Source organism: Lynx rufus, unplaced genomic scaffold (assembly GCF_022079265.1).
Source record: "Lynx rufus isolate CCGP_SWC_20201006 ecotype Redwood Valley unplaced genomic scaffold, mLynRuf1.p SCAF_7, whole genome shotgun sequence".
NCBI classification, from domain to species: Eukaryota; Metazoa; Chordata; class Mammalia; order Carnivora; family Felidae; genus Lynx; species Lynx rufus.
This window is the reverse complement of record NW_025814889.1, coordinates 126,092,283-126,118,043: the sequence shown is the minus strand read 5'-3', so window position 1 is coordinate 126,118,043 and position 25,761 is coordinate 126,092,283. Positions and strand designations below refer to the sequence as shown.

Here is a 25,761-nt window from a genome sequence, read left to right as displayed (position 1 = left end):
AGTCTAAACCCACAAGTCTGACCCCCAAGCCACGCAGGAAAGGCAAACCTGGGGACCCACTGTCACAGTTGTCTGTGTGCCACCCCCTAAGCACTGGAGGATCTTACGCCAATTTGTTATGTCTATTTCCGTAGCCTTGCAGAACAACATATAAATCATTTTAAGAATAGGTTTGCCCCACGAAAGTTGAGTTAATCCAATGAATCATTATTAGAAAGTATTTCTAATTATAAACAGCAAATGACTTGTTCACAAGTCATTTTTGGCTTCTTTTTTTAAAAACTAGTTTTAGTGTAATGGACCATTCTTAATTCAAATAGAAAAAAATAAAAGATAAAACAAAAGATAAGGAAAAACAAAAGCATTCTAGTACCATGTCAAGACAGGAAAGGGAATAGAACTGGCAGGAGAAAAGTGTAATGACATTTTTAATTCAAGAGCTGCTGTTTTTTTTTTTTTTTTTAATTTTATTTATTTTGAGAGAGAGAATCACAGACTCCGAACCATCAGCACAGAGCCCAATGTGGGGCTTGAACTCACAAACTGAGATCACGGCTTGAGCCGAAATTGAGAATCAGACACTTAACCCACTGAGTGACTCAGGAGCCCTGAGGGCTCTTTTTGATGTGACTTCAGTGTGTTGAGAACGGACTAACAAATCATTTTCTATTTTGTTGATAACCAGGTCTCACTTGAACATCACGCTCTGCTTCACTGTTTTAATTAAAAAAACAAACAAACTATTTTTTGATTTGACGGGGGGGGGGGGGCAGCATGTGTATGGAAGTGGGGCTCGATCCCATAACCCTGGCACCATGACCTGAGGCAAAATGAAGAGTCAGACACTCAAGTGAGCCACCCAGGTCCCCCTTGCTTTAACTTTTATTAGTAAGTCTACTGTCTCGTGTAAGCACTTTTGGATGATGTAGGCCACTCTGAGGCTGGTATCTTAGGACCCTTCCTTTCCTGAGGGAGGAAAGAGGATCCTGTCCCTCAGTTACCAAGCATATGTTCCGGATGAGGGCTGTGTCAGAGGTGGCAGGAGGGGGCTCAGGACTCAACCCCACAGACAGGTGTCCTGTACAGATTTCAGTGACTGAATATTGAAAACGAGAACATTTATACAATTCAGCTGGAGACATTCTCATGTTCTAAATGATGCAGAGTACATTGGGCAGTGGGTTCTGCTGAAATAATACTAATCAGAGGCTAAAATGATCTACTTTGACCTTCTGTGCGTACTCACCTCTTAGATAAGCTATTTATTCTGCAGAGTTTAACGCTCTCAGCACTAAGGCGGGGTGAAGTGCTGCTGTGATTTTTCTTTATCTGTCCCAGTGTAAGAAAAGTGTTGGTGTTTTGTAGAGAAGTAATGGTATTACTTGGTATTAATGAGGTTCGCAGACTTGGGGAGGCGGGGAGGAGAGGGTTCCATCCGCAAAGGGCTCATCACCCCCTGGACTCTCAGATCAAGGCAGAATATCAAGGAATCAGGGGACCTTCCTTTGACTCCCTGAGGTTCAAGCAATACAGTGTTCCTGTGGGAGGGAAAGCACCACTTTCTGGTGAGCCTTGGTTGTTTGGTCTTTGTAATGGGAATAATTAGCACCTATCTCATGAGGCAATTGTGTTAGAAGACCAGATGAACTAATGTCTGAGAGGTACTTTAAGGTCCTTAGAGAAAGGCAGCATCTAAACACAAGGAATTATTATTATATAAGAAACCTAATTACTCTCAGCAGGAAGCAAACTAGCAAAGCAGAGGAGACCAGCCTAATGAATAGAAGGAGCAGTAGCTGTGGCACTAACTGGATGAAGGGGCCGAAAAGGAGCTCACTCGGCTGGGCTGTTGAGATCATCTGACATCATCAGGATGGTGTCCCCTACCAACTTTACAACTCACAGGCCCCGGACTGCAGACTTCCAGAGCGAAATGGTTTACTAAGTGATGAAAGGGGGGGTGAGCAGCGGGGATGCTTTCCAGTTTGACCATTTGTATCAAGTAAAACGCGTTTTTGCTTTGAATAAACTCATCTCGATAAGCCTTTGTATATTCAGAAATGTGAATCTTTAAATCGAAACATAAAGGCTAACACAGGTGGTTCCTCCTTTCTTCCTTCCCTCCTTTCCAGTTACTGAATTAACCTTCTTTTATTTTTCACACCACCACCTTAAATAATCCCCAGGGGGAGGGGAGGAGACAAAAACTGTTGAATCATATTAGCTTTGTTTTGCCGTTGAATCACTTCCAGATCTATCACATCTCCTGCCATATCCCAGTTGACATAATTTTAATTTGGCTCTTCCTTACATCTTAACAGATAAATAATGCATAAGAAAACTTGATTAGCTTTCTTATTAAAACATCACTCTAAATGAGAGGAGGCGCTAGAAGACAATACAGTTTTTACACGGCTTTCCCATGAGCAGTTGAATGGTTTGATGTGATAAATTTGCATAGTCTGAAGCACACAAAGGGCTGATTAATTGAAACCCTTACAATGCTTCTGGAAGCAGCTATTGTAAAACAATAACCATAGGAACTTTACAAAATACACACGGCTCAATGTGTCAAGAGCTTAATAAAATGTGTTGAGGCTACACTATTTGGAAACAGAATTGGAGATTTTTATTCTGGGCCATAAAACACTAAACACCCTAATTTCAAAGCTTTAGTTGGATATTTACTGAAAGGTCAGAGGGTTACTAGCTAGCGACCCAAGACCAAAATTTGTTCTTAAGAAAGTAAATGAAATAAAATCTTCTTACAATTAAGGGGTCCATGTGGATAAAATAATCCTGATTTCTAGCATTAAACTAAGAGTTCCCAGAATTTGTTTTCAGACCAAAATTCTGAAGGGTCACTTGGCATCCTACACCTCGTTCTGGGGCTCACACTGTTAGCTCCTTCGGCCTCCTTCTCCCCTCCCACTTAGAATCTTTCATTCAAGCAGGATCAAGCAAAGTAGGGAGCCAAAGACATCCAGACTTTGAAGCTTCAGTCTGGCAGAGAGGATTTTAGGCGGCCTCAAGTGCTACATGTGTACAAGGTACTATTATTATTATTTTCAATCAGAGTGTTTTCATTCTCTCGGTATTAGAAAACAGAATCCAGAAAAAGGAAATAAATTAAGACCCGGAAAAAGCAAAGTTTTTAACCAAAGCTTGTTTAACCAACGAACTTTCCTCTCAGCTTTTCTGCCACTCAAGAATTGACATGTTCTTACTTCCCACAGCCTTTCTCCCAACCGTACAAGGATTCTGTAATGTGTTGGGAAGTCAGGGTAGTTTTTTTTTCTTCTAATACACATTCAACCAAAATCTTAATACGTTAATTCAGCAAGTTGATGAGTAACTTTTATTAACGCAAAATAGAGAAGCGAGTGGCTTTGTAACAGAACTGCTGCTGACAGGCGAGGGTCACAGAGGACTCTTGCAAACCATTTTATCTGTAAATATGTGATCCTTATGAACCAAAGATACTCTGAACCAGTCCATGAAAACACTGTATTTTGATAAGACTATACTTCTATTTTAAAACAAAGGTTGGCTTTGCTCTGTTTAAACTGGCTGTCTGAGGATTTAGGGGGAGATTCCGAGGAGCGCAGGCCATTATCTCAGATTTGCAGTTATTAAAAAGCTTCTGTTTGCCAGGACAAACACTCTTGCTCAAATACAGTTTTTCCTCTCCTCAGGAATACTATTTGGTATTGCTGCCCAATTCTGTGATCTACAGGACCTTTGTTGGAGGTGCTAATCCTTTTTCACATGAGAGACTGAGAAATGTTCTTTCAGGGAAGTGATATATTGCTTCCCCCCCCCCCCCACATCAAAGTAGTCCACTTTTCCTCCCTCGTTGTGAATGGCAGCAAAAGTAGGAGGAAATCTGGAAATATAATAATTTGGTTTGCCTGTACACTGAAAGGATACTCAACTTGGGAACTCCCTAGGCTAACAGATAATTTCTGTTAATTTTTTTTTAAAAAGGGGGAAATCTGCTTGCCCTTTCTTTTTTTAAAAAATTTTTTAAATGTTTATTTTTGAGAGAGAGAGAGAGAGAGAGAGAGACAGCAACAGCACATGAGCAGGGGAGGGGCAGAGAGAAAGGGAGACACAGAATCTGAAGCAGGCTCCAGGCTGTGAGCTGTCAGCACAGAGCCCGATGCAGGGATCGAACCCATGAACCACGAGATCAAGACCGAAGCTGAAGTCAGACACTCAACCGAGCCACCCAGGTGCCCGTGTCCTTCTAATAAATGCAGTAACCATCAGAAAACACAAAGCTCAAGATAAAAATGTCTGCCTTGGATGAGTTCCCTTCATATAGAACTTATACATACCAAAGTTCAAGAGACTTAAATACGTAATTTTGATTTTAATAAAAACTCTTGTTTTAAACATGACTCCAATCACATTATATGTGAACGTCTTTTTCTATCTTCAACTCTACTGATGAAGACTATGATGAGAAAACATAAAGAACATTCCAGAACCACGTTCTACTCTCTTTTGCCCCATGCAGCATCACTCTGCCAAGTCCTTCTAAGGCATCTACAAATCTAGAATACTTGGAAAAGAGAACAAAACTTCAGGGTTTTAAAACTTCTCCCCAACTGAGATTAAAACAGACTAAATAAAACTGTCCTTCTTTTGTAAACAAGTACAACAAATTCGTATTTTGCAATTTTAGTAAAGAATGCACTGCTCTAGAGCTTCTTGATTCAAGTCCCAGCTCTTGGCGGGGGGGGGGGGGGGGGGGGGGAGGGTGGGTGGCGGGGAGGGGGCACTGACTCAGTGGCATTTAGTGAGGAGACATATAACAGGCTTCCCAAAGACCCAAAGGAAGGCTGTACTTCATTAATATTCTTTGAATTTCTCATTAGAAGACTATTGGAATTCCCTTATCTAAAGAGTGTGCTGTGAGCGAATCCTGCCTCCTCTGCCTTCGTGAAATACTTCTCCTTCCCCACATGTGGCTCTTGGCTTAGTACTCCTCCACTCCGGAGGTCACAGAAGGCAACACCGTTTGCTGAGGCTGTCGCATTTCTAACAGCTCCTGCTCCAACACTGATTCTTCGTGGGCCTTCTCGTATCAGCTACCTCACTGTCTGCTTATCGCACGGCACTGGTGCGGATTCCCAACTGACTACTCGGTGCTGACACTCCTGCCGCAGCTCACCGCCCGCTCTGTCCTCTTCAATCTTCTCCGTGAGCTCGGTTACAACACACAGCATGCTACTACGGTACAGCCTCCACCACACATTTGTTTCATTTAGCTACTCATTACCCCACCACCTTAAAACTGATCAGGCTCGAGCAGGATAGACACTCAGGTTCTGTGAAACTAGATTTTGAAGGCTCCTCTAATTGTCAGAGAGGAAATGATGGGAAGCAACAGGGGTAGAAATACGATCGACACACTACACGTGTACTGAAAGAATCCTTGCTGAAATAACAACAGCTCTGTAAAAGTTAACTACTAACAAAGGACAAAAATCAGGCCATCTGCAGGGTTACATTTTGCTCTCTGAACACCAAAGATAACAAATAACAATGCTCTAAATGCAGGAGGAAAACAGAAATGGGCATAAAGGTACATTAAATCAAACGATCTTTACATTTTCTCATACAGAATACACATGTGTCAGCTTCCTTCCTACAAAGGAAAAGATACAATTTCCAAACGATCCTGCCTGAAAATAGTGAAAAGGAAGCCCAGCTAACACTGCTCTTACTCTGGCATGTGTCTGGGCCAAAAGGCAAACAAATCAATGCAGGGATCCTGGTGCGACACATGTCCTGAAGATTCACATACTACTGAACCTCCATCAGCTCCTTTCATGACAATGACAGACGACCACAGCTGAGGCTGTGGACTGCCTTCTCCATCCTGTTCATGACGTCTCACTCGCCAACATCCAGCTGTTCTAGACCTCCTGCTGTTCCTCCCTGGACCCCACACTAAGGGCTGAGTCGTATGGCTCCTCACAGACGCCACCAGCTGTGCCTGCTGCACGTGAATGTTCCAAACCAGCCCACTGTCCTCACTGTCCCTCGGCTTCCCTCTTTGCTGGCTCTGTCACAGCTAGCCAGAGGAATCAGGAGAATGCTCAAAGTTGAGGGCTCAATACTTCCTTTCATATCTGCTCAAATTCTTGATAGAATTTTAACCAAGGCCATGAGAGCCTGGCCAGAGGACTGATTAAAGAAGGAAATGGGGACAGTGTTTTATAATGAGTTGATCCTGGATAGGAAGGGATTCCTGAAAAATACAGCTTTACGCTAGGAGTATGTCTTAAGATGGGGGTTTGGCAGACATTTCTGGAATAAAGTATGTGGGGACAGTATTTACTCCAAACTGGTGGTAGAGGCGAGCCCTGTAAAACTGCTTATCCAAGAATGGGAGTTTTGAGAAAATGACCACCTTAAGGAGGAGATACACAAAAGCTGTAAGAAATATTAGATTTCAGTTTCAAGAAAAAGTTGTCTCTCCCAAGGGGGGAATTCCTAGAGACTATGGCAATCTTGGGAGCAGAGTGGTAGTGGGATATCAGAAGAGACAGGAGCCACCTTTAACAGAATGGGAAATGTACTCAGATCAAAAACCCGGATTCAAATCCTGGCTCTGCCAGCACTGAGCTGAAGTAGGCAAACTACTCGCCTGAGTCTCCACGTTCTGGTTCTATAGAGTAGAAGTAACAACATGAACTAGATCTGTAAAGGTTAAAGGGGGGGAATTAAAATGCTTACAAATTATTAATAGGCAGAAGATAAAAAGTGCTATAAATTTACATGCAAATGACTCCCAAATTTTATCTCTTGCCTTAACCTATCCCAAGTACCCACCTACCATCTTCACTTAGAGTCTCCTAAACATTTCAGACCTGAAGCCCAAACTCTCAACCCCTGCCTAACTCTGAACACCTGGTCCCTAGTCTTCCTTGCTTGGTAAACATCAGCAGTTGCGCAGACCTCATCCTCTCCCTCAGTTTCTGCCCTTCCTCCCCCAAAACCTTGGCCACAAGCAAGTCCTGCTGGCTGGACCTTCGGAGCACACCCGGAGTCTATCACTTCCCTCCGTCCGGTGCTCCTCCTGAGCACACACAGCCATCCTCTCTACCTGGACCACTGACCACCTGCTTCCCTCCTCCCCCTCCTCAATCTGCTCTCCATGGGAATCCAAGGTGACCTCTAGGACTGGCAGTTAGATCTCCTCATGCCTCTCTTCTGCTCACCACCCAACAGCCCAACCGGCTCCCGGACCACGTGGGACAAGTTCCTGTGGGGTGTGCCCCCTCCCCCCCTCCTGTGCTTCCTCCTCCTCAAGCTTCACTGGCCAGAACAGTCTTCATTCTGTCTCCTGAAGGTACTGAGCTTGCTCATGCCTCAGGGCTTTTGGACTACAGTTAATAACCCAGGCAAAAGATAAGCTATTCTCAGATAATTAAGAGTTGAGAGAATGCAATTAGTATCCCCTCTAACGACTGTTACATTTATACCATAATTCTGAGTGTGTGAGCTTTGAACATTTTTAAGTCAGTTTTCAATCTCTGGAATGATTAAAATAGCCAACCAAAACAAGAAGCTCTGGACACCAGATACAAGGTTGGTGCTCTAAATATCCTTCTCACTGGGGTTAAAGTAAGTTAGACACAATTTTTACTTCTGTTCTAAGGTACATGTGCTGCCGAAGCGAGCCCTTAACTTCGGTTCTGTCAAGTGCAGGGAAGAAAACCGAGGACACCAGGCACTCCCGTGTTGAGCTTTCCCAGATAACAGACACAGGGGTTTCCAGTCAACATGGCAGCTGGGACACATCTGTTTATCTCCACGTCCTCTCTAAACCTAATATGAAAGTTGACAAAAATTAAGGTCCAGACCTTTAAGAAAAACAACAGGCAAGAGATAAGAATTCTGTTGTGAGAACTGACGAGTGAAGAGCAGTAAATGGTGAACACAAGGAGCAAGGTAAACCCAAGTGCCTGCAGAAGAGGGTGGAGCGGAGAACTGGCTCAGCCCTCACCCCCACTCCTTGGAAGCCTCTGGAAACAGAGACACAAAGTACCGTGAAGAGCGGGAGGAGGTGTGAGGCTCAGTCACCGCACCCAGCAACAATTCCAGTGGGTGCTGGAATTTAAAAGGTGCCTCAACTGACCCCTCCTCACTGTTTCCCCATCATCACGCTTTCCCCACTCACCACCGACCCCGCCTGTGCTACTCTAATAGCATTCGGCTGGTACCACGCCTTCCCTTGTCCCCTACAGCTTTGTGTTTTCATCACTGGAGCCAGAGTAAGTCAGATCATAGTTCTCATCTGCTCAGACTCCTCCAGCAGCTGTCCACCTTGCTCGGAGGAAAAGCCAAAGTTCACGGCATGGCTTTGACTGCTCTGGGCTCACTAGTTCTGCTCCAGCCATGCTGGCCTCTAGCCTCAGGCCTTCCTCTTGCCTACAATGCTCTTTGGCCAGGGAGGGTGTGCTCCCTTACTTTCCCACTGCCATCTTTTCAATAAGGTGCAGCACCCCAGCCATTTTACCTAAAATTTCAACTCTTAACCACATGCCTTCCCCCCACATGCTTCCTATTGTCCCCTTTTGTTTTATCTCAATATGTATCCTTATCTCTCTTGCCCACAAGAATGGAAGCCCCACAAGGTTGCAATTTTGTCTTTTGTTCACTTCTTGTTACCAGGGCTTAGAATAGCACCACTTAGAAGATACTTAATAAATACTTGTAAAAAATAAATGTCTATATAAGACATCATCAGCTCTTTACTTTCTTCTTTAATTAATTTTTGAGAGAGAGAGAGAGAGAGAGAGAGAGAGAGAGAGAAAGCAGGGAAGGGGCAGAGTGAGAGGGAGACACAGAATCCAAAGCAGACTCCAGGCTGTGAGCGTCAGCACAGAGCTCAACGCGGAGCTTGAACCCACGAACTGTGAGAACATGACCTGGGCCAAAGTCAGATGCTTAACCTACTGAGTCACCCAGGCACCCCTGACTTTTTATTCCCTACCCTGAATAGCCAGAAACCACAATTCTCCCCCAACCCTTCCTTAAGAATTGAACCACAATGACCTGACACCCCAGGGCAGCAAGCCCAGCAGATGGTAGGGTAAGGTACCAGCCTGATACAGAGGAATTAAATCAAAGTCTGCACTAAATAGTGGGTCCCAGCCCCCTGCCCCTACCTGGCTCCCTGAAGGGCAGCTGATGGTCTTAAGTACTGTCACGACCCTCATTCCCAGTTCCAACCTTCTAGCAAAAGTTAGAAAGATCCTAATAGAAACTGGCACCGGCAATAATCATGGCTCACTGCCTGATTCCCCTATAGTGATGTCCACCAGTCAACAAATTCTATTCCTGGGCCATAAAGCTTCCAATTGCTTTTTAGGGTTCATGGACATTTCGGGTATTAGAGAAAATTTCCCAACAACAAATGAGAAGGGGGAAGAAACCCCTCAAGGAGTACAGACAATTAGGAACAGAACACAGTTGAAAAGGAAAACAAACAACTAAAACTAAAAATGAATATAATACTAAAAATATATACTCATGGCTATAAGAAAGACTATAAATTAATATTTTTGATTAGAAATTAAAATACAATAGGTTTTAAAAAATCTGGAAAATTGGGGTGCCTGGGTGGTTTAGTCAGTTGGGCATCTGACTTTGGCTCAGATCGTGATTTGACAGTTCGTAGGTTCCAGCCCCATGTCGGGCTCTGTGCTGACAGCTCAGAGACTGGAGTCTGCTTTGGATTCTGTGTCTCCCTCTCTCTCTCTGCCTCTCCCCTGCTCACACTCTGTCTCTCAAAAATAAACAAACACACAAAAAAAATATGGAAAATAAAGCCAATCAAATCCTAGAAAGAAAAACAAGAGAAGGAAATGGACAATGAGAGTTCAAGGAAAATGATGAAAGAAGATTATCAACAAAATAAGAAAATATCTGAAAATTGAAGGAACTTGAACTTCCAGAATAAGAAGGTACCTGACTTTCTAGGACAAGGAATGAAAATTTTAGAATTCCAAGAACAGAAGATAGTAAAAACTTCAGGGGAAGGGGATGGGAGGAAGGGGAAGAGAGAGAGAAACAACACACTTGTGCACGCACGCGCACACACACACACAGATCAGGAAAAATAATGTAACGTGGAATCTAGATAATAATACAGCAATGTTGTCAGGATCCTTAGAGGAAAGAATTTTTCAATCGAGAATTCTATAACCAACCAGGGTATAAATCAGCTAGGAGGATAGAACATGTTCAGATATACATGATCTTACAAAAGTTACTTCTTGCCATCCTTTCTCAGCAATTTAATGAACAGACTATTCCACTGTGGTGGGGGCAGGTGGTGGCGGGATGACATGGGATGAGCCAAGAAACAGGGGGCTCAGATGGGAATTTCACAAATGACTGCCACTAGAGTGTGTTATGGACTGTGTCCCCCATGCCTAGATCACCCAGGATACCTCAGAATGTGATCCTGTTTAGAGACAAGGTCTTTACAGAGGTAATTAAGGCTAAATAAGGTCATGGGGTGGACCCTCATCCAATATGGCTGGTGTCCTTTTAAGAAGAGAGAGAGACATGAGGAGGTAGTTGCACAGAGAAAAGGCCGTGTGAGGACACAGGACAAAGTGGCCACCTGCAAGCCACGGAAAGGGGTCTCAGGAGAAACCAAACCTGCCAATACACTGACCTTGGACTTCAGCTTCCAGAACTGTGAGGCAATACATTTTCTGTTGTGTAAGTCCTTGGTCTGTGATATGGGATTAAAGCAAACCAGCACAGAGTGCTTCCTACCCTTTCTTGAAACCATTTCTGGGGCACAGAAGATGAGGCTGCTCGCGGCCCTGAGCCAGGTTCTGCCCAGAACTCCTGAGACCTGTGGCGATCAGTTCTTAAGACACTGGCTAGGAAGCTGGGGCTCAGAGGAAAACCACCACAGATTGGAGCAGGAAGAATGGGGGTGCTACAGAGAAGGTCTTCTGGGGAGAAAAATGGTCCTAACAGACAACTGACCATGTGGAAAATTGTGTTGACAGCTATTGATGGTATAGAAGAATGGAAAGAGAAATCAGAAAATCAAGCAAAATAGAAAAAGATTGTTAATTTCTGAAAAAATAAAGTTAGACCATAAAGAAAATGCTCTCAACTACTTGGTTTGTGGGTGAACAACATTTATATAGTTGTAATAATACAATTGAAATAAGTAACCTAACATTACGATAAACCTGTGCAGGGAATGGAGGTGGGGAGTGAGAAGGAAAGACAGCCAAGTTCCAGCTCCTCCTATCCATCGTAACAGAAAATCAATGGGTAATAGCAAACATGGATGAATAACATAAATAGCTGTTTAAAAATGTTATTTCGAGGAGCGCCTGGGTGGCTCAGTCGGTTAAGCATCCAATTTCAGCTCAGGTCATGATCTCATGATTCGTGGGTTTGAGCCCTGTACTGGGGCCGGATCGGGATTCTCTCTCTCTCTCTCTCTTTCTGTGCCACCCCCACTCTCTCTCTCTCAAAATAAATAAATAAAAAATATTTAAAAATATGATTTCAAAATAGAAGAATAAAAATGAGAAGAAATCTCTTCTGGGAAGCAGAATTGGAGAAAAGGCAGGGACAGATGTTTTTCAGTTCAAAACCCCCTTTTTTGTACTATTTGATCTTTTAAACCACGTGCATTTATTACTTGATTAAAAAACTACACTTAAAAGAAACAAAAATTATGTTAAGCGTTCTACATCATTCCCTCCACTACTCTCTTAAGGCTTAAACTACCTATGTTTTGTTTGTCCATTTCCCCCCAATCTTTTCAATAAATCTGATGAAGCTGTAAGACAAGGGAGTATCAAGGGAATCTAGGCTAATCAGAAGGTTTTCATCCTTGGATTAAAAGCCATCTGGAAAAGAATACTAGCAAGATAAACTCCTCACTGCAAGTGAAAGGTCACCTAACCCCAGGAGGGCTTCTTCCCATTTCATAGAGATGTACAAGTCAAGCCCCAGTAAGGTTCGACCGATCTCCAAAATCTGCAGTTTCACATCACTTCAGGCTGGAAACCACTTCTGTCAATGAACATTATCCCTATCATATTATTAGTTTGAAAAAATGTTACAGCAGAAAGACTCACTGCCATTACTTGCACCTGTAGAGGTCTGTATTTATAGGAGCTTACTAATCAAGTGTGTTTCTCATTTTGAAAAGTACTGCTTTGTCTATACTATACACACACATACTCACATACTATGTATAGATTAAAAACTGAGTAAAATCAATCCATCAAGAGTGCAGAATCTGTCCCTTTTCATTTCCTGATTTCAATTCATTCACATATTTAACCATTACCACACACCTATCAGGTACCCTCCATGAGAGTGGCTCTATCAGGCTTTATAAGAATTTAAGAATGTGATCCCTGTCCTCAAGAAGTTTAGTGGAGTTAGAACACAGTGGATAATAACTGAAATGTTTGCCAGCCTTCCTCTCTTTGCACAACACTCTGGTGGAATAAAACATGAGGATTTGGGATATTTGAAGTTTGTAAACTGATTCAGAAAATGGAGACCTTCTCTTACAGTGTGCATTCTTATAAAGTGTCCAGTGCCAATATTTTATAAGAAGAGTTTCAAGCTTTGTCCCAGTCCAGGGAACAGGTCAAGAAAAATAGAGGCTACAAATAAGATTATGGTTACTCCAGAATGACTTAGTAGTGTATCTCAGCAATTGCCTAGACCAAGAGAGAGGGAGAAATAGTTTCAATACAGAGAAGTTGATTTTCACTGCTAATTACTGGAAAACACTAGAATCTCAAGAAGTGTTTACAAACACTCAAAAGGTATTAAGAGTCAGCATTTTAGGGAACCGTATGAATTAGAAGTGTCAAATTCACATGGATAAAATCTTTTTTTTTTTTTTTTTTTAAACAAAACACTGACAGCCTAAAACAATCTTGTGTCTGTCAACTGAAAAACAGTGTTAGTCTGGAACAGTTTCACTGATGGAAGGAATGACAACTATGGCTGGATTCATTTGAGTAAATGAATTGTAATATTTTATATACTTGTGTGGCAAATAAAAGTTGAGATCAGCGAGAATATGCCATTATCTTTAAGCCCATCAGTTAAAACCACGAGGACATGGCACTAGGAATTTAGGAGTAAAGAGGAGACACAAAGCTGGAGAGCAGAATGCAAAAGAGCCAATGTCAGTGGTCACTGCCGTCTCTTCCTGAGCACCCACCGTGTGCCAGGCACTATGCCAAGTGCTTAACGCTCAGGACAGCAGGGATGTCAGTCAGGAGCACGGACTCCGGAGCCAGACTGCCAGGGTTCGAAAACCAACTCCGCCACCAACTGGGGACACTGGGCAAGCTACTCAGGTCACTGTGCCTCTGTTTCCTCACCTACAAAAACAGCAGCGGCCTCTCAGGACTGTGTGAGAGAGAAGCCAGCGAGTCGGTGTGTGTGAAGTGCTGAGAACGCTGCTGGGCACACAGTTAGTGCCACAAAAGTGTTAGCTGCTGCTGCTGCTCTTCAACTAGTTAAGTGGCAGACGCGGCCCAGATTCGACCCCCAGGGCAAACGTTCCCCTTTGAACCGCCAAGGGTATGCAGGTATGCGTACTTAAGAGGGAGCCTACAGAAAGCAAGTTAATCAGTAGTGACACAGTGCTCTGTTTCTTGAAGATACGAAAACAAGACACCGCCGAGCCACAACCGTGTGAAGACTCAGCAGTAACCTCCCAGGAAGAGCAGGGCTCACCAGCGGGACCACATGGAGAAACATATCTAGGCGAGGGGCCACCTGCAGCAGACGGGGAGGGCGCCGCGCTGGGATCCGGACACCCGCGTCCTAATTCAGCTCCACAGCCCCCCAGCTGGGAACCTCACACAGGCTGCTCACCGTTAAACACAGGCGCAGACCATTCTGAGCGGTCTGCTCGTGCTGACGCCCTACGGTACTAGGGGACCCGAAAGACAGCGGAACACATACACACCTTCCACAAAAAAGAGGTGCTGCTATTTATTTTCTGAACATCTACCTGTATCTTAGGAGGTACGTCGTCTAGAGTGTATTCGTAATTATAATTTTGGGTGGAGCAGCTGCAAAAAAATGAAATAAATGGCAAAGAGAAGCAACCTTATGGTACATTTTTCAATGCTATTAAAGTAAAAACAGCAAAGTCTAAGAAATAAAACCAGCACAAATCTGGCTAACAATGTAATGATTTTTCCAACACACTGTATGTTTTTTTTAACAGGGGAAAGTTACACATTTCTTATATACGTGGTTAACAAATACTATTTTCAGTTTTGTAAACAAATCGGGGAGCGACACAATTTACCTTTTTGCCCGTGGCGGCTGCTGAACTTGTCTCCAATCTCCGGACGCCTCGTCTGCCTCAGCAGCATTTTGATCAGAAAAGCATCTTCAGCATTTGAAGAGATCATCACTTTTTCGATATATGAATCCGTAGCCCCTTTGTAGCTAATATTAACAGCAAGTCACTAAAACAGAGTTTTCAAACTGCCCTTTGTGAACCTATCACCCACAGACCGTATTTTACTTAAGATCAACCACAGAATGTTTTGACCCTGCCATTTTGGACTCTGAAACGTGCCTTTCATTTTTCAACGTTAAGTCCAAAGGTTACCGTTTCCCTTTTCCAGTCTTTGTCTGAGATGGCTAACCTTTAGGAAACACTGTGAGAGGCAGGCGTAAGGCAACTTAACCCACACCGCACACACCATTCCCACGCTACTCCCTCATGGCAGACAAAGAAACAGGATGCTTGGCAGCCTGGAAGGATCGCAGAGCCCTGAGGAAGGTTTCGTTTTCTTTTCAAGATAAGAAATATGGGAGCACACTTTCTAGCCTGTGGGGAAGGAATCGACAGAAAGCTGGCTGAAGACATGGAAGGACAGAAGAGAAAATGAGAGAGTCGGGTCCCTAAAAGACTAGATTAAATGCAGAACCCAGGAGGAGGGGACGCGAGTTCTGAAGAAGAAAAAAGATCTCCTCCTCCAGGACAGGATGAAAACCAGCTAGCATAACCACCTTTCTCACCCTAAAACAGCTTTTTGTTTTGTAGTATTCGGGCCAAGGGCCCTCACCCCTCCCCTAAGTGGAGAGCCCAGTTTCTCCTCTGCACTCCCACTCACCCCACAGACAAATCCACGGCACACACAGCACTGCAGCATTTAGCACAGAGGGCAGGAGTTGGGCTCTGAAGCCAAACTGTGGGAGTTCAAATGTTGACTCTGCTGCTTGCAGCTGTGTGACCTTGGTAAATTACTTTACCTCTCTGTGCCTCAGTTTCTGTGTCTTTTGAACAAGGCTATTAGGAGCACTTGGTTCATGGAGTAGTGGCCAGAACAAGTGAACTAACACAGGTAAACTGCCCACAACCATAACTGGTACAGAGAAAGCTCTCAATGAAGTCACTATGAACAGGATATTCACTGGACTTCTTTTTTTGTGCAGGCCTCCGCTAACTATGTGTGGCTCCTTTCAGGGAAGGGTCGTGGTTCACTTAGCTGTGTTTCCAATACAAGTGGCACAGTGACTGGCCGGGAGCAGGGCTCAGCTGTGGGTCAGAACGAGTCTGCTGAACTACCTTCCAGGGCCCAGGAACCCAGCTCTCCCGTGTCACCCCAGACCCCTACCTCAAGAGTTCAGTTAACTCCAATCACCCCGGCTAGACTAAGCATCTTGTTACTTCTTCCGGTTTTGTTTTTATGTCAGAGTGTGGTTGCTATCACTGGCCCATGGCTCATCTCATGAAGTCTCCGATTTCACTGTATTTGAGACATCTGGAGATTAATGAGTGTAACTCTTTCATTGCACAGATGAAAAACCTGAGGCCAAGGTGTGAGTGCTTCATCCACATAAGGTAACATACCACATGACCAGTACTGAACCCAGCTATAGTCCCGTGCAGTAGTGATGCCACACTGTGGCCAGTGTGTTTAATTTACTTATTTAACACACATCTGATCCTATCACTCTCTACTGAAGGAATTCCCAAGTAGTGTACAACCTAGCCCCAGCAGGCTACACTGGTCCTCTAAATCTGGGTGCTTTTTTGCCCAAGGGGCCTTCACCTCACTGTTCCCTCTACCTGGAAGTCCTGCCTATTTGGCCCACAACTCAAACCCAGGGTGGGAGGCCTACATGATTCCACAGCTTGGTTTTATCTTCCACGCCACGCTGTCTTCATGACAACTATTATTACCCCCAATTGTAATTTCTATTCTCCAACCCTCCAAGAGCTAACTTCTAATTTCCCCTAGCCTTTCTCTCTCTTTTTTTTTTTTTTGAACCTTTCTAGGTATTTCCAAGGTGAAACCAATACATACGTGATGGGCACATCCTTATACTGTGGCTGCTGTGGAACATTACTTCCTTCCAGAGGAATCTGAGTTACTGTGGGCATGGACTTATTGACAAGCACTTGTTTGTTTTCTACCTTCTCACCTAAGAAAAAGACAAGGGTGTTACAGTCCAATCGCTACCACCTCTGTGGAATGCACACATTATTGGGGCATGGAACTAGGTGATTAGATTCGTCCATGAAATGCAGACAAGGAAGGAAAAGGTCGATATGGTATGAGCCAGAGTTCAACAGGGCTCGTCAGTAATTGTGGCAGCCCATTTGAAAAATCAGTGTGTAAAAAAATCAAGAAACTGGTTTAGAGAACCAAACTAACAGGAGAAACTTCATGTCAATAAATGGCAATTTTATATACATCTTGGGGTGTCAGAACAAGTCTGGGCCACTTACTTTCATTAAGTTATTTCACCTAGTACTCACTCATTGCCAACTCAACTTGGACGACGAGGCAATCAAAATACTTCTTTGATTTTCCTGCTATTCTCACCTTTCTTTGCATCTTTTTCTGGTAAGCTCCAAGGCCGACTACTCTATAGTATTGTCATGGTGCTAGCTCTCTGCCACAAAACCCAGGTTAACAGTGAGCAAAATTCTCCGATAAAGAAACGCAGCCAGGAGGAGAGGAAGCCGTGTGCCACGCGGCTGTGGGCACCACAGCAGATGCAAGTACCCACCACCCAGGCACCATCGTGACAAATCACGTGGCTCTGCCCTCCCAGCAATGTCCCCACCACAGCCCATCTTTCCGCCTCGCTGTGGCCCCACTCTCCTGCTCTGCTGCCAGAGCTCTCGCTGGGTCTCCCTCTGTTTTGGCCCCTTTCTATTCTTCTCTCCACGCTGTGGTCACAACGATCATTTCAAAATGTGTACCTGACTGTAGTGTTGCTTTTAGGATCGTGATGAAAACAGCATCATGATGCAAGGCCTGTGTCTGGGCCCTGCCCCACCTCCTGCTCTTCCTCTCTCTAGATTCTTGTTTACTGCCCTCCCCTGTCCTCTCCCTGTTTGAGCCACACCGGCCTTTCAGAACCTTTAACCATCTATAGCTACAGGACACCACAGCTCAGGACCACACTCCACTCCCCTACTTACTAGTTAACTGCACACATCCTCCAGATCTCAGCGCCCTTCGTTAGGGAAGGCGAGCCTGCACTTCCTGCCTAGGTCAGATCCTCTTGCTATTAAATGCCCTCACAGATCTTCATAGGGTTCCTTAACCTGGCTATGACGTGACATATGTTTACATGTGATCCTCTGGTCACTGCCAGCCTTCCACGCTGGACTGTAAGACTCAAGGGCAGGGGCTGCGGTGGCATCAACAAAATTCACTGCGAGTTTGTAATTATCACGGAGTCACACTTTTGGGGGAAGAAGAGTCTCAAGTCAGTCTGCATGTTAGAGGCACAAATGATGAAAAACGCCAGTGTAGATGCAGGGAAATGGCATTTACACTCTTAAAGCATTTTGTTTTAAACATTTCCTTAAAGTGGCTTTTCTGTGCTTGAAAATTTTAAGTAGAAAAGTATAATTGGAATAGAACTACTACTATGTAAAAATACATGCGTAGAAAAATAGACTAGAAGGGAAATTCATCAAAAATGACCACGCTGTTTGAGTTAGGAAAGTGGTTTTGTAAGTTGTTATTTTTTTCTTCCCTGTTACCAAATGTTCAGAAATACTGATGCATAACTTTCATGTTGCAAAGAGTATACATTTAAATTGTTTTTAAAAAGGGCTCTTACCTGGAGAACAGATACCATCCGCATCTAAAATTTCGTGTCGCCAGATGGGTTTCCTCGTAGCAGCGTCCAACATCGGCCCCATCACTTTATCAAAAGTCTGATTGGTATAGCGCTTCAATGTACATTTAGCATTTTTATATACAAGGCAGCGCCCAAAGCCTAAAATGAAACCAAACTGGGGGTCAGAACCACCAACACGACTATGAGAAAACATGTATTTGTGTTACTGAATGACCCACAACTTGCTCTACATTTGGGTCATCTGGGATGGGCCAAATAGCAACCTGATAATCCAAAGAACTGGCTCAGAAACTCTCCAACACCTACTATCCACATAAACACTGAATCTCTACAACCATGTTCCAGCATGGAATACATCCTGTCATGATGGAGAAAGGTGAGAGAAACCTGAACATCACTGTGATTCTTTCAGGGCACAGAGCCACAGAATATGGGAACTGGAAAGGGCCCCAGAGACCACCTAGCTTAACTGCTCTATGTACAGTGTTACAAGTGCTACAAAATGAGGTCCAGGGAAGTCACGTGGCCTAGGGTCGCCCAGCCAGCTGGGTGGCAGTGTGGAAACACACCATGTCTACTGATCAACCAAGATTCTTCCCACACACCCTTCTGGTGCATAACTTCTGCTAACCTTCTCTGAAAAGTTTTCCTTTTTCTAATTTTGGCACTCAGAGGAAGTCCCAAACAAGGGCACAAAAAGATTAATTTTTCTCCAGAGAGGAGAGAAAATGAAAAGAAGCCGCAGTCAAATAATTTTAACAGGAGAAATCATTTGCCTGTGCCCCGAAGATGAGAGTTTACTCTGATTATACTTTTGGATCACATTTATCTAGTGAATGAGGGAAAAGTCCTGACACCAACCAACAATCTAAATAAGCATTATGAAAGATAAGCAAAAGGAACAGAAGGAAACCTTTAGGTGGAGGAAAAACTTCCTGCACTGAATCCCTCAAGAAGACCCATCTGCTGTAGAGTCACCCAAGATTCTGTGACTGCATTTCTTTTCTTTTCTCCCTTTGGCCAAGCAGTTATTCTAAACTGCATTCTCTCTCTAATCGCCCTAGCATATACTGAGCCATGTCAGAGTTTACTTAAATAGGGAGACACCTCAGGATTAAATGTCAGCTATTACTGATGAAATAAATGCATGGCTGTAAAATCCTTCACTTACGATTCTCCACCAAAGGCAGAACTCTTAATAAGAAATCTAAGAACGTGGGTTTAGAAAATCAGGAAAAAGTGGGTTTCTAAATAAAGCCTCCGTGCTCGAATGTAACTTTTAAAATATGAAGGTAACCGTGCGATGAAGTAACAAATTTCGACATCTGGACAGGAGATGAGGATGTTAGTATGTCTCCGAGAAAGGTCTCAGTCATTATGGCTCCTGGTAAATTGTGTGTGGCCATAATAAACTCCGCTCAGCGAGCCAGCTGCTTTGGAAACATTACATGATCTTGAAATTCCGTACACTGGCCATTAACTGCAACGTGTTAGAGTGCAGTGGGAATCTGAGCTGCCTGAAATCAAGAAGCGTTTTCCTCCAAGTGTGAATGGACATTTTATTTACAGGTGATAGCTTAAAAGCTAGAGGACAGTAAACTCAGATCATTAAATGGTGTTGCAGAGTTTCTGACAGATATCACAAAGTCTTCAGATTTCCACATAAACGTTACCAGTTAATCAGAAAGGAAAACATCTAGTTTTAAAGCATGGCTGTTGTCATCTGGAGGAAAAAAAAGAGGCATAAATTAAGTGCAGCCAACATTAATGCCAAAGACACATGTCTAGGAGTGCTATTACGGCTGCCTAGCAACTACAGAGAGTAAAGGGGAAGGCAGAGTGAGTATGCCAGGGAGGAAAAAGAGAGAGATTATGAAGAGAGGAGTCAGACTTCAGGTCAGGTGACAGCTAACAAACCATGAGCAGTGACTTGCAAAAGTAAACTGTCAGAAAACTGACAAAAAGATTGCACAGGAACTGGTAGGTCGGGGGTCTGTGCATGGGTATTTTTAACTTTTAGCATTTTGCTAACAAAAAGGTCTAACATTATGGGGTTGAGACATACAATTAAAAAACACTTTAACACAGAAATATTGCTATGGCCTTCTCAGTTTGTTGACGACTAACTAGATATATCCAAAAACCGTTTTTCATTTATTATAATTCTTGCTAGGAAATAAACAAATTCTTGCATGTTTTCTGTTGAGGAACTCTCTCAAGTCCCCAATAAAGTAAAATAACAACAACAAAGATACACTTAATAATACATTTAACAAATTACCTCTATGTAATATTCATTAAAAAAGTCAACACTGAAACCTAACCACCTCCTGTTTGTATGTTACAAAATTCAAATCACTTGAAACTGACATTAACATTTTGACACCAGGTGACTTTTAGCTGATTATCCTTATTATACCTAATTCTGCACACCGTGAGCTCTGTAGACCCACTTACCTCTGTCCAAGGAAGCCTTGTTTAAAACAAGGGCATCTTCAATATCATAGCCGCTGTAACTCATCACGGCAACTGTTGCATTCTGTCCAGCTGGCAGTTTCTCAAATTCTATCAACTCAATGGTCTTTGTTTTAACCATGGGTTTTTGTGGATATGCTAGCAGATACATGAGAGTATCGATTCTGTTCCGCTGGTTGTATCCAATGGTACCTTCATTGATATTGGACAAAACAAAGTGCACATTCTATTATGTAAAATAATTAGGTAGCCATGTGTACCGAGATTAAAAAAAGGTATTAATTTCACTAAAATGAAGAAAACCTTCAGGTTAAACATTTCAAAAGCAATAATACCCTCATAGTGGCTAACGACTTTTAAAAGCAATTTTTCTCCATAAGGTTAAAAGTCCTATAAAAGAGGAAACATTTGCATGGGTGCCTGGGTGGCTCAGTTTACTGAATATCTGACTTCAGCTTGGGTCGTGATCTTACGGTTCGTGGGTTCGAGCCCTCCATCCGGCTCACTGCTGTTAGTGGGGAGCCCACTTCAGATCTTCTGTTCTCCGCCCCCACTCCCCCCAACTGCCACTTCAAAAATAAACAAATCTTAAAAAAAAAAAAAAAAAAGTCCTACAAAGAGGAAAAATCACACCCAAAGTATACCAACCTAACCCCATTGAGGAACCAGTCTCTACTGTTTTCATAGGTAATCCACATTTCATAATTGCATAGGTAAATCCACATTTCTTAAACTCAGTTCTAGCATGTTATGGATACAGTTCCAGCTACTGGGATGAGAAGGTAATTAGAAACCACTGCTGAGTGCTGACAGGTAAGGATACGTTTCATAAAAATTAATCAACCATTAGAAAAGTTCTAAATGAAAAAGAAAAGAGAAAACGGAGGAAAAGAAAGGAACGAAAAGGAGGAAAGTGAAAGCAGAGAAGAGTGGATTTACCCATTTGTTTAACTCTTCATTTACTAAGCAATGAACACACAACTACTCTATACCCAACAGGGGAGATAAAACGGGGAAAGGCATGGTGGCCCCTTCCTCTAAGAAACCCAACGTCCTGTCCAATCAGGTACAGGCTTTTCTGTCCTTAGTAATCAGACTTTCCACCTGTTGGGACCTTGGAAGTTGTTCCTGTCAACTGGAAGTGAAATTAGGATGTTATTCTTTGTCCCTTTCCCCCGTAGGGGTTCACTAAGGTTCAGAGACTTGCACCAAAAAAGGGTTTCACTCTCATGGTCTTGTGAATACATAGTTGCTCCTACTAAGAGACCTTAAAATGGGGACTCACACTTGCCCTACTTCTGAACTTATGTGTGGGTTACTGAGCCTCTTTAACTTCTCCCAGGTGTCTCTTCTTTTCCCTTGAGTGGCTAAGAAGGTAGCTTAAGTCACTTTTTCTCTTTCACATGCTCGCATAGGGACACATCCTCAATACCCACATGTCCCAAGATGCCCATGTGCCATTTAATGGAGTTAAGCTCTAAGGTGAGCAGATATCAAAACTCATTATTTCCTTCACCTTTTCCTCTGTACTCATGTCATGAAATCAATGGTGATTTCAATTCAGGGATGAAAATAACATATTCACGCAGCAAAAATGATATGGGACTCCTTGACGGTTACTATTGAAAGAAATCATGAAACCTTCAGGGCTCACTATAGAGGCTCAGTAAGTGTCAGTAAACAAAACTGAATTGCATATTTTTATAATAAATATTTGCACTTAAATCGCTAGAAAACTTATCAAGATTCAGCTGAAAAAAATAGTTAAACTGAATCTCATGAACTTTTTGTTGAGTTTACACTAAACTGCCAATTAATTTATGTTATTTTAGAGCCAACTAATAAACTGGGCAGGATACCTGGTAATGGATCACTGTTTCAGAAATAAAATCACTGTTGCCTGGATCGTGGTAAAGTTCACTGACAATAAGTTTGTCCTTTTACATGAAACGGTTTAAAATTTATGTTGAGATTTCAGCTCCAATTGTATCCTCCACCCAGCTTGAGACAAGGGTTCAGGCAATGTCCCACCAGGCTGCCAAACCCGTCTTCTGAAACCTGAGACAAGCGTTATTATGCAGCAGGGAAGGCATTGATGGCTGCACCCCCAAACAATGGTGAAAGAGATGAGATCCCGCTATAAATTGTGCTACCAGGCCCAGAACATAATTCTCAGGCATTACAACTGACCTGACCACTGAATGGATGAACAGCAAAATGGTTTAGCAAATGTCTGGTGCTTATGATCTCATTAGAAATTCTCCTTAAAGGCTTTTTGAAGAATTTGTAGGAGCACATGTGTATATACATTTTTAACAGCACTGATGGGTGTGTTGCTTAAAACAGGATTTATAAACTATGACTTCTCTATCATAAAACTTCAAAATGCCATCACACTCTATAATTTTTATAAAAAGCCTGATGACTATTTTGCCAATAAGCAAGCTTTCTGAGAAAATGTCATGCAGAAATTAAAAGACTGGTCTGGTGAAGCACAGGCTCAAAATAGGATGCCTCTTACTGTTTTCAGCTTCCTTAAAAAGGGCATTGTGTCTACGTAATAACTAATGCAAGGAGACCAGAAGCTGGGTTCTCCCTCCCACTGCTCCATTTTGCCCTAACTACAGTCTCATTTCCTCATTACCCAGGACATAATCTTTCTTACAAAATCGCATTTTCTTGACCATAACTTTCCTAAGTTGCAGGTTGGCACAGCAAAGTATGTAGATGTAGGTTAAAACAGTGAGGACATGTTTTAAGGTAGGATGAGAAAAGGTTGGTAAAGATACACGTAGCTTAGGAGAATATAAGGAAATGCATACTGAAAAACATAAAATGAAGTTTAATGAATTTATGTTTTCTGTCTTCCTTTGTCCAGTTTCTTTCTATTTGAGAACATTATTAAAACCAACAAACTTTATCATTTAGAGTGTAAGTATTGAGGAGTTCTGACAGATTTATGCCTCTGTAAAATCACCACAACAATCAGGATCCAGAACACTTCCGACACTCCCAAAAAAGATCCCTCCCTATCCGTGACCCCAGGCAACCACTGCTGTTTATCATTATAGCTCGCACTTTCTAGAATTTTATATAAAGGGAATCATGCAGCAGGGACACACTTTGGCTGCTGCTTTCACTTAGCATAATGACTCCGAGGTCCATCCATGTGGCTGTATCATATTCACTCTTCACTATTGCTGAGAAGTATTCTGCTGCACGTATAAACAGTTTATTTACCCATTCACCTGCTGATGGACACTGGCCTTGTTTCCAGTTTGGGGCACTTGTGAATAAAGCTGCTATTAACATTCATGCACAAGACTTTGTTCACTTCTCTTGGGTAAATACTGAGCAGTGGGATTTGGTAAGGTTAACCTAAAAAACTACTTAATAATTTCCCAAAGTGTTACACCATTTATGTTCACACCAACACTGTATGTGCTTCTTAGCTGCTCTGCATCCTGACACTTAATAGGTCTTTCCCATGTTAGTTGTGCTAATAAGCATGTTGCGGTGTCTCAGTTTTAATTTACATTTATCTGATGACTAGTAACAACGAATATACTTTCATGAACTTACTGGTCATTCCTATTACTATTACCCTTTGTGAAGTGTCTGGTTTTTGTTTTTGCCATCTTTTAACTGAGCTGTCTTGTCACTGAAGAGTTCTTTTTTTTTAATTTTTTTTTTCAACGTTTATTTATTTTTTTGGGGACAGAGAGAGACAGAGCATGAATGGGGGAGGGGCAGAGAGAGAGGGAGACACAGAATCGGAAACAGGCTCCAGGCTCTGAGCCATCAGCCCAGAGCCCAACGCGGGGCTCGAACTCACGGACCGCGAGATCGTGACCTGGCTGAAGTCGGGACGCTTAACCAACTGCGCCACCCAGGCGCCCCAAGAGTTCTTTATATATACTGGATACAAATCCTTTATCTGATGTTATATATATATATTGCAAATACTTGCTCCCATTCTGTGGATTAAGATCTTTCATAGAGCAGAAGTTTAATTTTGAGAAAGTCCAAATGATTAATTTTTTTCTTCTTCACAGCCTGCACTTTTTGAATTCTAAGAAATCTTAGGTCATTCAAAGTCATGAAGACTTTTGGGACACCTGGGTGGCTCAGTCAGTTAAGTGTCCAGCTTTGGCTCAGGTCATGATCTCAGGGCTTGTGTGTTTGAGCCCCACGTTGGGCTCTATGCTGACAGCTCAGAGCCTGCAGCCTGCCTCAGATTGTGTATCTTACTATACCTACTGAGCTGGCACTATGCTAGGCACCAAGGATACAGTAATAAATAACACAGACATAATCTTGTCTCGAAGGCGCTTATATCCTACAGTCTAGCAGCGAAGCCACCTTGATCATGGTCTGCAGTGAAGAGGAAAAAGTGAGGAAATAAGATAGTTTCAGTTGAGAAGAATTTTAGTTAAGTTTTATAGATAACATTGCACAGAAGATATAACGTAACCTTTTAGAAGTTACTCAACCAAAGTGGGAGTCTGTTTCCTTGTCAGAAACACAAAAGGTACGTATTAGATCTGACAGGATTATTATTATGATTAAAAGAAGAAATGCATATAAATCATCTGAGTAGTCAGTAAGCGGCATCATTCATTAACAATACTACTAATATTAGCAGTAACACAAACATACATCCCTTGACCTCTGCATTGTCACCTGTTCCGCCTCCAAAGCTAACCCTACAAACCGGACGACAGTTTAATTTTATCTCCATTAAGTATTCATTATTAGCATTCTAGTCTCAGGAAGCATGATACGATATTACATCTGAAATACTGACAAGGATTTAAATAAATTTTTTTTTGAACAAACAGTGAAATCCTAAATACAATTGTCAGGGATAATTTGGCCAAGATGTCTTTTCATTCTGTACCCACCAAATTGATAAAGAATAAATATTCTAAAAAAAGAAAATCAAACCGAAAGTTGAATGAAATGTAGAGGAAGATGTAGAATGAAACAAAATTTTATGAGGATCTTTGTATATTATGTATTTCTAAGATGTCAAAATCTTCTAGGCTACTTCTAGGACAACGCACTCTACTGTGAAGTGGGGAATACAAGAGAGGGAACTATCTGCTCTGGAACAGC

At 42.6% G+C, this 25,761-nt stretch overlaps 1 protein-coding gene across 1 annotated transcript in view; it reads right to left on the bottom strand.

Moving 5' to 3' along the window:
• The window catches only part of POLR3B (RNA polymerase III subunit B), a 104,594-nt gene that overhangs the window by 17,413 nt on the left and 61,420 nt on the right, over positions 1-25,761 (bottom strand). The window contains exons 20-23 of the mRNA XM_047066868.1: positions 20,626-20,835; positions 18,148-18,306; positions 16,371-16,488; positions 14,357-14,499 (exon numbers count right to left, since the gene is read on the bottom strand). Of these exons, the coding sequence (XP_046922824.1) occupies positions 14,357-14,499; positions 16,371-16,488; positions 18,148-18,306; positions 20,626-20,835 (630 nt within the window). The remainder of the gene's footprint in view (positions 1-14,356; positions 14,500-16,370; positions 16,489-18,147; positions 18,307-20,625; positions 20,836-25,761) is intronic.